The sequence below is a fragment of the Theropithecus gelada genome, chromosome 3, assembly GCF_003255815.1.
Source record: "Theropithecus gelada isolate Dixy chromosome 3, Tgel_1.0, whole genome shotgun sequence".
Taxonomy (NCBI): Eukaryota; Metazoa; Chordata; class Mammalia; order Primates; family Cercopithecidae; genus Theropithecus; species Theropithecus gelada.
In genome coordinates, this window is record NC_037670.1 from 146,623,465 (window position 1) to 146,636,157 (window position 12,693).

Here is a 12,693-nt window from a genome sequence, read left to right on the forward strand (position 1 = left end):
AATCTTCATTCAGTCCATTTGAAATACCCACAAAATGCCTGCCCACATCATTTGGGTTAGTTTCACAGTTTTGGATTGTTTTACAAAAGGAAGTCAGGTAAAACTTACCTTAGAAACATTACCAGTTCCTGTGAACACAAATGTTAAGGGCCCTATTGACTTAGGCATCAAACCCAAAGATATTTCATAGCCAGCATCACGAACAGCTTGCACAGCCTGACTGCTATTCCTGTAGTTATGAGCCATGCCAATGTGCTGAAAACAAACATACACAACTCAAGTTAGTCCACCAGCTCAGCATTTTTTTATTCTTAAGGTGTGAGATGTGTTTTCAAAAAAATAAGCAAAATAAACATCTCTCACCATAAAAGGTGTGTGATGTCCCAAAGCAAGGAGCCTTAAACCCATTCCATGTAAAATGTTGATCATCCCTGTTACAGAATCAGACCAATAGAAAGACTATTAGTTGGGAAGAATTTAAGCTGTTCTCTCTGCCCATTCTCCAACCTATGTGGTGCCCTGCAGAAGCACAGATCACAGCATCTCAGATTTAGAAGAGGCCTCAGTAGATCTTATCCATCCTCTCAACTTTCTGCCATCAAATGCACTAACCCAAATGCATCCCCACCTATTCCTTCCACCTTCAATCCTGATAAAATAGGATGAATGTTCCTCTTCTTATCTAAGGCTAATCTCTCCACATTGGCTCCAGATCCCACCCCTTCCTGCCTCCCAAGGAATTTATTACTGAGTTACTCTCTTCACTATGCTTCCCTATTGCTTCATTCTTATCAGCATTTAAACATGCTCCTATGCCTCCCATACCAAAAGCAAATGAACAAACAAAAACAGTCACCGTTAACCCTAAGGCTCCCATCATCTATTTATTGACCTAAATAGCTAAATGCAGTGGACACATTGTAGATCAGGTCGGAAGTACTTGGCAATGCAGACCTCTTCTTTGTTGAAACAAAGAGTGCCCCTCAGCATCCCAACTTGAAATTTTTAATCCTACCTTTCTGTAGGATCCTCTTCCTGTGGCAACTCCTTTTATGTTATTCACCCTCAGGATTATGTCCTGGGCTCTATTCTCTTCCACATCTACATTTGTCCCTTAGGAAATCTCATCCAGTCCTAAATTTCAAGTACTATCTATATACAGATGACTTCAAGTCTGTCTCTCCAAAACAGATCTTTCTTTTGATTTCAAAACTTAGCCAGCCACCTTCTTATGTCTGTCTCAATTTGGATGTTCTTCAGAAAGCTAAAATTCAGCATGCCTGTAGCAAAGACCTCAGCATCGATTCTTTCCTTATTCTTTTTAGGAAAGAACTTTCCATGCTCCTCCATTCCCCATCCTCACCCCGGACACACATCCCTACCAAATTTTCTTTTATCATTTTTCAAAAGTCAACATATAAAGAAATAGTTTATATACAACATAATGCACCCATTTAAAATGTATAGTTTGGTAACTATTAACAAATATACACATCTGTGTTATTACCACCATGATCAAGATACTGAGTATTTCACCAACTCCTGGTCTCCACAACTACTGATCTTTCTCTCTGTATAGATTAGGTACTTCTAAACTTACATATAAATGAAATTTTAAGCAGTAGCCTCTCAGTGTATGCAGGCGGTTGGTTCTAAGATCCCTGTACATGTCAAAATCTGGGCATAATCAAGTCCCACAGTCAGTCTTGTGACACCTGCCTGTATGAAAAGGTGGCCCCCCGTAAAGGTGGATTTTGCATCCAGTAAATATAAGCGGACTCATGAAGTTCAAAACTCATGTTGTTCAAGGGTCAATTGTACTCTTTTACAATGTGTCGGCTTTCACTCAGCACCATGTTTTTGAGATTCATACATATTTGGTGTGTATCAGTATAGTTTTTTATTGCTGAAGAATTGCCCATTTCCATTTCAGCTGATTTCTCTGCTCATCATTTGGGTTGTTTCCAGGCTATTATAAATGGAGTTGCTATAAAAAAATTCTTTGTATAAAATATTATATTTCTTTTAATAAATGCCTATTAGTGGAATTTATTTTGTACCTTGATATTTAAGTTTTCAATTTCTTCTTGAGCTGATTTTGGTAATTTGTACTTTTTGAAAATTTATCTAGTTCATCAGGGTTGCCAAATTCATTGACCTATTCATAATATTCCTTTATCATTTTAATATTTGTAAGATATAGTGATGACCCCCTTGTATTCCTTCTTAGTAAATAGTCTTCTCTGTTTTCCTATCAGTCTACCTAAATGTTAATCAATTTTATTGATATTTTTCAGAGAACAAGGTTTTGGTTTCATTGATTTTCTCTATTCTTTTCCTATTTTAGTTTCATTTATTTTCCCTGTATGTTTATTATTATTTTTTTCTACTTGCTTTTGATTTAATTTCTCTGATTTTCTAGCTTCTTAGAATGGAAGCACAAATTATTAATTTAAAAACTGTCTTCTGTAATAAAAGAATTAAATGCTGTAAATTTCTTTCTAATTACTACTTTATACCCCACACATTTTGATAAGCTATACTTTAAATTTTTATTCTATTAAAAATGTCTTCTAATTTTCCTGTGATTTCTTCTTAATCAATCAGGTATTCAAAATTACATTGAATATCTCCCAAATATTTGGAAATTTTCCAAATATCTTTCTATAAAAACTTCTAGGTCAATTCTATTACAGTCAGAATATATACTGTATGATTTCAAACTTTTAAATGTATCAAAAATTATTTTGTGACTCATTGTATAGGCTATCTAGGAGTTTTTAGGTTATTAATGTAACTATTGATACAGCTAAATTTAAAGCTACCATGTTGCTGTTTGTGTTCTTGTTTCATTTGTACTTTTTTTAATGCCATTTTTCTTGTATTTTTGCTTGAACTGCGATTTCTGAGTATGAAATTTTACTTCCATTATTGGCTTATTAGCTTTAGAGCCTTGTTTTATTTTTAGTGATTTTTCTAGGTATGCATCTATGCCTCCCATACCAAAAGCAAATGAACAAACAAAAACAGTCACCGTTAACCCTAAGGCTCCCATCATCTATTTATTGACCTAAATAGCATGAACACAGTTCACTGCAGCCTCAACCTCCCAGACTCAAGCAATCCTCCCACCTCAGCCTCCAAGCAGCTGGGACGACAGGCACGCACCACCAAGCCCAGCTACTCTTGCATTTTTTTGTAGAGATGGGACTTCACCATGTTGCCCAGGCTGGTCTCAAACTCCTGAGTTCAAGCAATCAGCCTGCCCTGGACTCCCAAAGTGCTGAGATTACAGGCATGAGCAACTGTGTCCATACCTAAAGAAAAGTTTTTAAATAAGATATGATGTTTTTTATGTTTGTTTATATTCTATCATTTGTAGCGTTCTTTATTCCTTTAATTCAATCCATGTTTTCAACTGACTTCATTTTCCTTCTGCTTGAGAAATTTTTTAAATACTTCTATGCCAGTGAATTTTATCAGCTTTCATTTGATCAGAAAATCTGTGTTTAATCTTCATTTTCTAGAAAGATGTCCAGAAAGATACTGAAAAGATCTTGTCTTTGGAAAGATATTGTACTATGCATAAAATTATAATTTGGTTTCTTTTCTTTTAGCACTTTAAAGATGTTGCTCCATTTTCTGCTAGCTTAAACTGTTACTGATTAGAAGTTTGATGTTTATCTTAGTTTTTCTATGTATATGGTTCCTTTTTCCCATTATTTTTAATGTTTTTATCATTGTTTTTTAGCAAGACAATTATGATGGTTCTACTGTCATTTTCTTTGTAATTTTTTATTTCTGTTTTTGACTTGGGGTTTATTGAACTTCACTTATCTGTGTATTTATAATTTTTATCAAGATATGGGAATGTTCTAGTCATTATTTCTTTCCTTTCTTCCTTCCTCATTGCAGTAGAAATTAAATAAAATGAAGCATAAAAAGAGAAAAAGACTGGGGGAAAAAGCAGAATTTAAGTGACAGGTGGTGATCAAATGGTCTAATATGTGTGTATTTGGAGTCCCAGAAGGAAGAGAGGAAGGTGAAAGGAAAACAAGCCTTAAGAGAATCAATGTAATCCACAAACATTTGCCTATTAGAACAAAGCCCAATGCTCCTGAAAGGAAAACAACAAAATCTGACAATCAACAATGTAAAATGAACAATGTCTGGCATTCAGTAAAAAATTATGAATTTTGCAATGGAACATTAACCTGGAGATAACCAACAATAGAAACAAACTCAGAAACAAGAAATGACAGAGATGCTGGTCAATGTGCTCAAGGATTAAATGAACACACAAACAAAATGAGGAGTAGAGGAAATCAATCTATCTACCATGTATCTATCAATCAATAGACACTACAGAAGAAAATCTATATATGCTCTTGAATCCTCTGCTTATGTATAGATTTTCCTTTGTGGTGACTATTGATTGATAGATAGATGGACTGATTTCCTCTATTTCTCTCCTCATTTTGTTTATGTTTTCATTTAAAACGTGAATATACTGAATATTTATTATACCTGTTTTAATCTACTTGTCTGCTAATTGCATCTCTCTCAAAATAGACATTAGTCTCATTTTTAAGCTTTTATAGGGATGAATTTAGAGTAGGCTTTCTTAAGAGCTGGTTTAGCTACACACTTCAGGGCTTCCCTGAAAGCCTTATATATTCAGTGAAGTCTCTCCACTCTGGCTGATGGGACAAACTCTGAGAACAGTTTTCCATACAGTTCCCTGGCAATTGTTCTTTTCCACAAATTGTTCCTAAGCTAGTCTCACGAATTTTCATCCTCCACTCAGCAAGACCCCTAAGCATATTTCTGGAATACTATATCTGCATAGCTCCCTACTCTTTGGTACCATGTGTTGTCAATTCCAGCCAACTCAGGCTCTACAACGCCTATCTCCTCAGTTCAGTGAGTTCACCAGGCTTTGTGTCACTTTTTTATATTCATACCATCTGAAAATTTCTCCAGACAGAAAGCCAGGGTAAACACAGAACTCACCTCATCTATTTTCCATCTATCAAGGATCACAAGTCTGTACTGCCTGTTGTCCAATGTCTAATAACATTGTTTTCTATATCTCATCCAATTTTTCTAGTTGGTTAGTGACAGGATAGTAAGTCTGAACTCAGTTAATCCTTCATGGATGGAGAGCACATGGTTTTCACAGCAGACATAGTTGCCCAGCTATAGATTACATTTCTCAGTCAATTTTGACCAATGGGTATAAGCAGAAATAATATGTTCAGATTCTGGGTCGCATCCTTAGAAAGGAAGCTAATTGCCTCTACTTCCTTTCTCCCCTTTCTACTGAATGGAAAATAGCAACCTGAAGGGTCACCTTAGAAATGAAAGTCAAGTGTTGACAACAGCAACACTTTCTTCTCATTCCACCATCCCTTGATTTCTCACTCCTGGACTTCCAGCTTATGTAAGCTCTGTTTTGTGGAGTCTCCATTATAGCAATGTAGTTTGTAATCTACTAATATATTGTCCTATACAGAACTCATTTACTGTCTTCCCCCAAATTCTTCCTCCATTCCTGTGGGTACTGAAAGAACTGAATCACTGTCCAAGTTGGTGACCTGTATGTCATCATTAAAGTGTCTCCCTCACTGCCCTCACACCTACATCCAATCAGTCACCACATCCTGTGAATTCCACCTTCTAAATACTTATAAGAACCATATATAGTTCTCTCCATATACATATAATCATACTGAACTTATTTCTATTCCTCAAAACTATTATTTTTCCCCTCTTCACTTTAAGCTTTGCACACTTGTACTGTCCTCCTTTACTTCCTTGAATAGTTTTTAATCATTCTTCAGATCTCATCTTCAAAGGCACTTTTTAAAAGAATGTTTTTGCAACAGCCAAGTTCAAATACCTTTCTTTTCTTTTTCTTTTTCTTTTTTTTTGAGATGGAGTCTTACTCTGTCTCCCAGGCTGGAGTACAATGGTGTGATCTCAGCTTACTGCAACCTCAGCCTTCCAGGTTCAAGCGATTCTCCTGCCTCAGCCTCCTGAGTAGCTGGGATTACAGGCACCCACCACCACACCTGGCTAATTTTTGTATTTTTGGTAGAGATGGGGTTTCACCTTGTTGGCCAGGCTGGTCTTGAACTCTGGACCTCAGGTGATCCACCCTCCTCAGCCTCCTGAAGTGCTGGGATTACAGGTGTGAATCACTGCAACCAGCCTCAAACATCTTTCTTATAGCAATTAACACTAGCATTGTATTCGTGTTTACTAGCCTGAACGCTTCTTTAAGAACATGAACTACATCCTGTTCACAGATGTGGTCCTACTTCTGAATATGGTGACTTCTAAATAAATCACCTAATTCTGATGTATTAATTCTGTCTAGGTAAATAAAACCCTCACCTGGATGAGTCCTGAAAGGCCCTAGGAATCATAGTCATCAGAGGTCTCTTACTACTGCTTTTATACTAAGAAATTTAATTTTCTTTTAGTTTAATAGAGTTGATTTGTGTGTTGGGTGAGGAAAGGTATGAGGTGAGAGAACAAAGCAATGAATTGTTTGTTGTTGTTGTTTTTGTTGTTGTTGTTTGTTTGTTTTTAAAGACAGAGTTTTGCTCTGTCGTCCAAACTGGAGTGCAGTGGCGTGATCTTGGCTCACTGCAAACTCTGCCTCCTGGATTCAAGCAATTCTCTTGCCTCAACCTCCCGAGTAGCTGAGATTATAGACATGCACCACCAACGGCTAATTTTCGTATTTTTAGTAGAGACGGGGTTTCACCATGTTGGCCAGGCTGGTCTCAAACTCCTGACCGCAAATGATCCGCCCGCCTCATCCTCCCAAAGTGCTGGGATTACAGGCATGAGCTACTGTCCCCTGCCTGAATGGGTTTAAGTGAAAAAATTTTTTGAATTTCAAATTTTGGCTTAGATTTCTTTATTATTTAAGAAGCAGGTGGATTTGAGTATAATATTAATAATAAGCAGAATGACATAAGCCATAATAAGGAATCTTCTACTTTTATATAACAAGGTCAAACAAATAATGCCAAAGTCATGATCTTCCTTATTAGACCTGCAAGAAGTCTGATCTGAAACAGAGCTATAACATATTGTGGTGTTTCTTAACCAAACAAAGTTCAAAGAATTAACTTGACAAAATTCCTGTCCCTGGACCTCTTTTCCCTTTCTGTTTTTCCCTATCTTCTCCTTCCCTATGTCTCATTACCAAACTGATATCTCCTTCTAGCATTTTGAAAGGAACTGCCTAAAAACCAGAGCCTATTTGTAGTTGTTATCCTTCTCCCTTCTTTTTCTTTTGAATTTTTGCAGTAAAATATTTTTAACCATGTATCTTTATACTTTATTCCACTTGTATTCATCATCCTTCAGCATACCTTCATTTTAATTTTTTCCATGGAAATAAACACTCCTATCCCCTTGCCACAGAAAAAATTCACAGTTATTCCCCAAGCCAATTTAGAAACTGGGTGATGTAAGCCCTGGCATACTTACCTGCCACACCGGCCCACTGTCCAAATGCCACTACCCGTACTCCTCTATGATCCACCATTTTCTCATAATCAATAAGGCGAATTTCCTGAAAGGGGGATTAAAAATTTTTCAACTGGACCCATTAGGCTTAATTTTAACAAGTAAAGACATATATGAGCAAGTAAATATTTCACATTTTTTCCTCTGAAATACATCTTGCCTTGCTAACAGAAGTTACCATGAGGTATACCGTGAAATATTTAGAAAATGCCAGGTAGCAAACCAATGGTAGGCTTGTAATTAGAAATGAAAAAAATGTTCGTAGCAGGTGCTATACCCCCCTTGATGGTAGGCAATGAAATAATAAAGGTAGAATTTCCTTTACCATTTTGGCCCCACCCACCCAGCACCATCTACAAACATATCTATAGCCCCACTCATCCTTACATCCTTCCTTCTGGTCGAAGAAAACAGATCCCTTTTGAGACAAATCTCTGTAACCTAGATCCCAGCTTCTCTCATGTCCTCCAAGACCACTCTTCTTGAACTATTACCTCTTTCTTGCATCATCCCTCTTTACATTGTTCCTCAACCATTCTAAGTACACTCAGGTCTCTTCTACCTGGAAAATAATAACACTCTCTCTCAAGTCCAAGCACAGATATTTTTCTCTCTCCTCCTCCTCCTCCTTCTCCTCTTTTTTTCTTTTTCCCTCTCCTTCCTTTTACAGGTGACCTTCCTCTTAAAAGCAGTACATGATTCCTTTGAGTAACTCAGGCCAAAACCTGGAGTCATTCCTGAGTCCTCTCCTTTTCTCATAGTCCACCTTTATGCCATTTCTCTTCCTTGCCTTCACTAAAAACATATTCTTCCTCTTTCCTTGAAAACCTTTCCTCTCTCAGGAAAGTATTAGTAATTCATGCTTAAAATATATTAGTGTATTGTAACTATACACTATTTTAAACAGTAATTTTATTTCCTCAAAGATCATATAATTTTTATCATGTTCGTGAATTTAAGAATGTTTATCATTCTTCCAACTCCAAGTAATTGGTTACAAAATGCTGCCCAAAAGCAGTCCTGTTAGGTCAGTTTTTGTTAATTTTATTATAATGAACAAAAGTTAAAATAACAAAAAAGTTCCTAAAGTACTTTATAAAGACTTTATTTGCTTAAAGTGGAACATTTTTCCTATAGTATTATTTCCATTAATTACTTTTGAACTTATTCTTTAGAAACACTACAAATTAACTGTCACCCTGGCCTACTGTATTTGGAGTTAATTGGAAAGTATTTTATACTTCTATATAATAGGTATTTTCCATTGCTTTTACTGTTTATGAACTCTCCAATCATCTGCCCTAATCTCAGATTCTAGCTGTAACATCTTGAAGATGTGAACCTTAGACTTCTTTTTCTATACTCCCTTCCTAGGCTCATCCAGTCTCGTGGCTCTAGACACCACCTAGTCTCTGACAACTACAAAATGTATGTCAGAAGAAGCTGCCGTCCTGAACTTCAGACTCATATCCAACAGCCCTCTTAGATTATCCCTTTAAATGTCTAATAGAATATTAAACTCAGCAGACCCTAAACTCAACTCTTGATTTGCCCACCCAAGGCTTTTTCTCTCGTAGTAACATCACGTCATTCCATGGCAATTGCTTCGAGTAGCTCAGACCAAAACCTGGAGTCGTTCCTGACTCCTCTCCTTTTTCCATATTCTACCTTTATGTCATCAGTGAATCCTGTAGGGTCCACCTGTAAAACATATCCAAGATTTGTCCACATTTCACAACTTCCACTTCCACCATTTCTTCCAGGTGCAGGCCACCATCACTTGTGACTTGCAGTCTAGACCAGCCTAGATTAGCAGCCTTCTTAGTAATGTTGCTCTCCTCCTCCCACCTCCAACCATTATTGACACAAGAGACAGAATAAGCATTTTTGAACATGGTCTACTCTAACCCCACATTCAAACAGACCTTCGGGCCTTTGCATTACTATTCTGTCTGCTTAAAAGACTCATCTCAGATGTACATGGCTTGGTCCTTCACCTCCTTCAGATTGTTGCTCAATGCCACTTTCACAGTGGGATCCTCCCTGACGATCCTACTTAAAATAGCATCATCACCTCCCAGTGCCCAGGACTCCTTTTCTCCTTCAATATTATATTTATCTTCATCACACATATTCCCAAGTGGCATATTAGATGTCTTAGTCATTGATTATCTGTCTCCTCCCACTAGAATGTAAGTTCTGTGAAGATAAAGATACTTTACTCTTTTGCTCTTGCATTGGAACAGTGTCAGACATAGCATCAGCACTGAGTAAATATTTGTTAAATGAATATCCTGTGTTTTAAACAGCTGCTAGTTTTTATCATAGTATTTATATCTCAAAATACATTTTCCCTTATGAATATGAATAAATGTAAAAATTGTCTCAGCCAGGCACGGTGGCTCACACCTGTAATCCCAGCACTTTGGGAGGCCGAGGTGGGTGGATCACGAGGTCAGGAGATTGAGACCATCCTGGCTAACACGGTGAAACCCCATCTCTCCTAAAAATACAAAAAATTAGCTGGGCATGTGGGCTGGCACCTGTAGTCCCAGCTCCTCAGGAAACTGAGGCAGGAGAATCGCCTGAACCTGGGAGACGGAGGTTGCAGTGAGCCGAGATCACACCACTGCACTCTAGCCTGGATGACAGAGCAAGACTCCATCTCAAAAAAAAAAAAAAATTGCCTCTAGTTCAGTTCCAGCATAATACATAGTGTGCAATCCAGTCAAGTCACTTTACCTCTCTGGGTACCATCTGAAAAATAAGGTAGTAGATTATATGATCCCTGAGGTTATTTTCAGCTCTAAAATTCTATTTGGTAGTATCTGGCCAATTGACCTTATAAACTGGTAAATTGTTTAGGGAAAAAGCTTTTAACATTCTTTCCATTTCAGAATATAAAAGGAATGCAATGTTCCTCTTAAACTAAAGAAGAAAGGAAAACTAACTTATATGCCATACTTCTTGGCAGTATATTCAAGAATATTAATCACTAATTACCTGTTTTAGAATCTCATCCAACAAGCCCATATTGGCCTCCTGAGCTTTTATTGTGTGGGAGAAAAATGCGTAAGTCTTCCTGGACATTAATTTTTCCTCTGGAGGTCTTTTAACTCCCAAAATTAGACAAGCTTCGGAAATATCCTCCTGAAGAATGCCACCAGCTTTGACATAGTCCTGAAATTGTAATTATGATTAAAGGTTATTATCCTGATTTGTAATATCCATGTTTTCTTGAATAAAATGTGTAGCAAACAAAGGCACAACAAATCTTTTGAAGGAATAAAGTCTGTATGAATTAGAACAAATAATAGAACAACTACTTGTAATGTTTGTACTTATTGGCTAAAGATAAATCTATCATGGTCAACTCTTAGAGCATTAAACAATTAGAAAACTCAGCATATATATATATACATATGTTTAAGAAGAGTTTATAATTTGGTCATATCCCACTAGCACATGTGACTTAAGCATATTTGTGAAATGTATATTTTGTACCAACAGTACACTGAAATATTAAATGCCAAATTGTGATTTATTAGTTGTATTTTTAAAAGAGAAGACATAATTATAACATTTATTTTTCAGTGTTGGCTCAGTTAGTATTTATTACTGTCCTTACTGTACATTAGTCTGTGCTAGAGATGAGATGCTAAAATACAAGGAAAGATTGTCAAAATTTGTTCTATAAAGGAGCTCACAAAATATAGTAAAAGGTACTCTGGATTGGAGTAAATGAAAAATTCAAAATATTATGATCAGCAGCACCTAAGTGATATGCTACTTTAACTGATATTGAGATAATTCCTAGGTAGGATGATCAAAAAATATGAAAATTAATCTGAAAGGTAGGATACTAAAGAAATATGAAAATTTAAATTAATCTGAAAGGTTACCTGAAATTTAGAGAAATGAAGATGGGAAACACCAGATGGTGATATCAGTAAGAGGCACTGAAGGCATGTATAAAAATACAAAGGGAGAGAAGTAAAGAGACATTTACAGCATACGAGTAAATCAATTTGGAAATGCAGGTTGAATGTCATTATGGCTAATATGAGCTTTATTGGGTAATAAGCAACGATCATTGATATGTATTAATAAATTACTATGTACTTTGCTAAGCTCTTTGCATGAATTATCTCATTTAAATTTCATAGAACTCTCATGAGGTAAGTACAATTATAATCCTCATTCAATCAATGGGAAACCTGAGACTTACAAACTTAATTGAGATTACATAGCTAGTACATGGAAGCAACAGACAGACATATCTGATTTTTAAATAAAGAGATATTACCCAAGCAGAATTAAAAGAGCATCTATGATAGCAGTTGAACAAAAGATAAGTTTAGTTAGGAATCTACTTCGAAGGAAAGTAGAGATGAATAACAGTGATAGTTAAAGAATGAACATGCAATTTCTCCCTAGTTTCTTCAAAAACAGTCCATTTTCTCATTTGTAGTAGATTGGTAAATAAACCATAGTAAATCTGTACAATGGAGTGCTTTTCACACAGCCATGAAATGAAATGAAACGAAATGAAATATCTCTAAGAACTTACATAGAGCAATGTTCAAGATACGTTGTTACTAAAGAAAGCAAGCAAGGTAAAAAGAGTTAATATAGTAGACAGCCTTCTGTATAAGAACAAAAGGGAAATAAATACACACACAGGTGTTCATTTTTGCAAAAAAAGAAAAAAGAATGATAGATCAGAAACAAAAGTAACCTTTGGGGTGGGTGAGAATTGGATGTATGGGAGTAAAATGAAAATATGACTTCATTTCTGGAATTTGTAAATGTTCTACTTTGAAAAACAAAATTAAATTAAAAAAGGGAAAGCAAACATTAAAACTGAATAGAAGCAATAATATATAAATCTAGATGGATATTAGATTGATGATGAAACCACACCGAAAAAATAATTCAAATAAGTTTTTTAATACAACACTCTGAATATTCATTGTCAAATATATTCTAAAGGCAAAAAAAAAAAATCAAAGAAATGGTAAACTTCATTTAGTGGGCTTACTGTTAGTTGTAATAATAGTATTGTGATTGTGACACTATTTAATACATATTATAGGATAAAGCAAACAATATGCATTAATGTTAAAGAATTAAGATTTTTACTGT

At 35.8% G+C, this 12,693-nt stretch overlaps 1 protein-coding gene across 1 annotated transcript in view; it reads right to left on the reverse strand.

Moving 5' to 3' along the window:
• Window positions 1–12,693, reverse strand: part of AASS (aminoadipate-semialdehyde synthase) — a 67,897-nt gene that overhangs the window by 42,551 nt on the left and 12,653 nt on the right. Inside the window, exons 3-6 of the mRNA XM_025381198.1 lie at window positions 10,552–10,728; window positions 7,510–7,594; window positions 364–431; window positions 109–255 (exon numbers count right to left, since the gene is read on the reverse strand). Of these exons, the coding sequence (XP_025236983.1) occupies window positions 109–255; window positions 364–431; window positions 7,510–7,594; window positions 10,552–10,728 (477 nt within the window). The remainder of the gene's footprint in view (window positions 1–108; window positions 256–363; window positions 432–7,509; window positions 7,595–10,551; window positions 10,729–12,693) is intronic.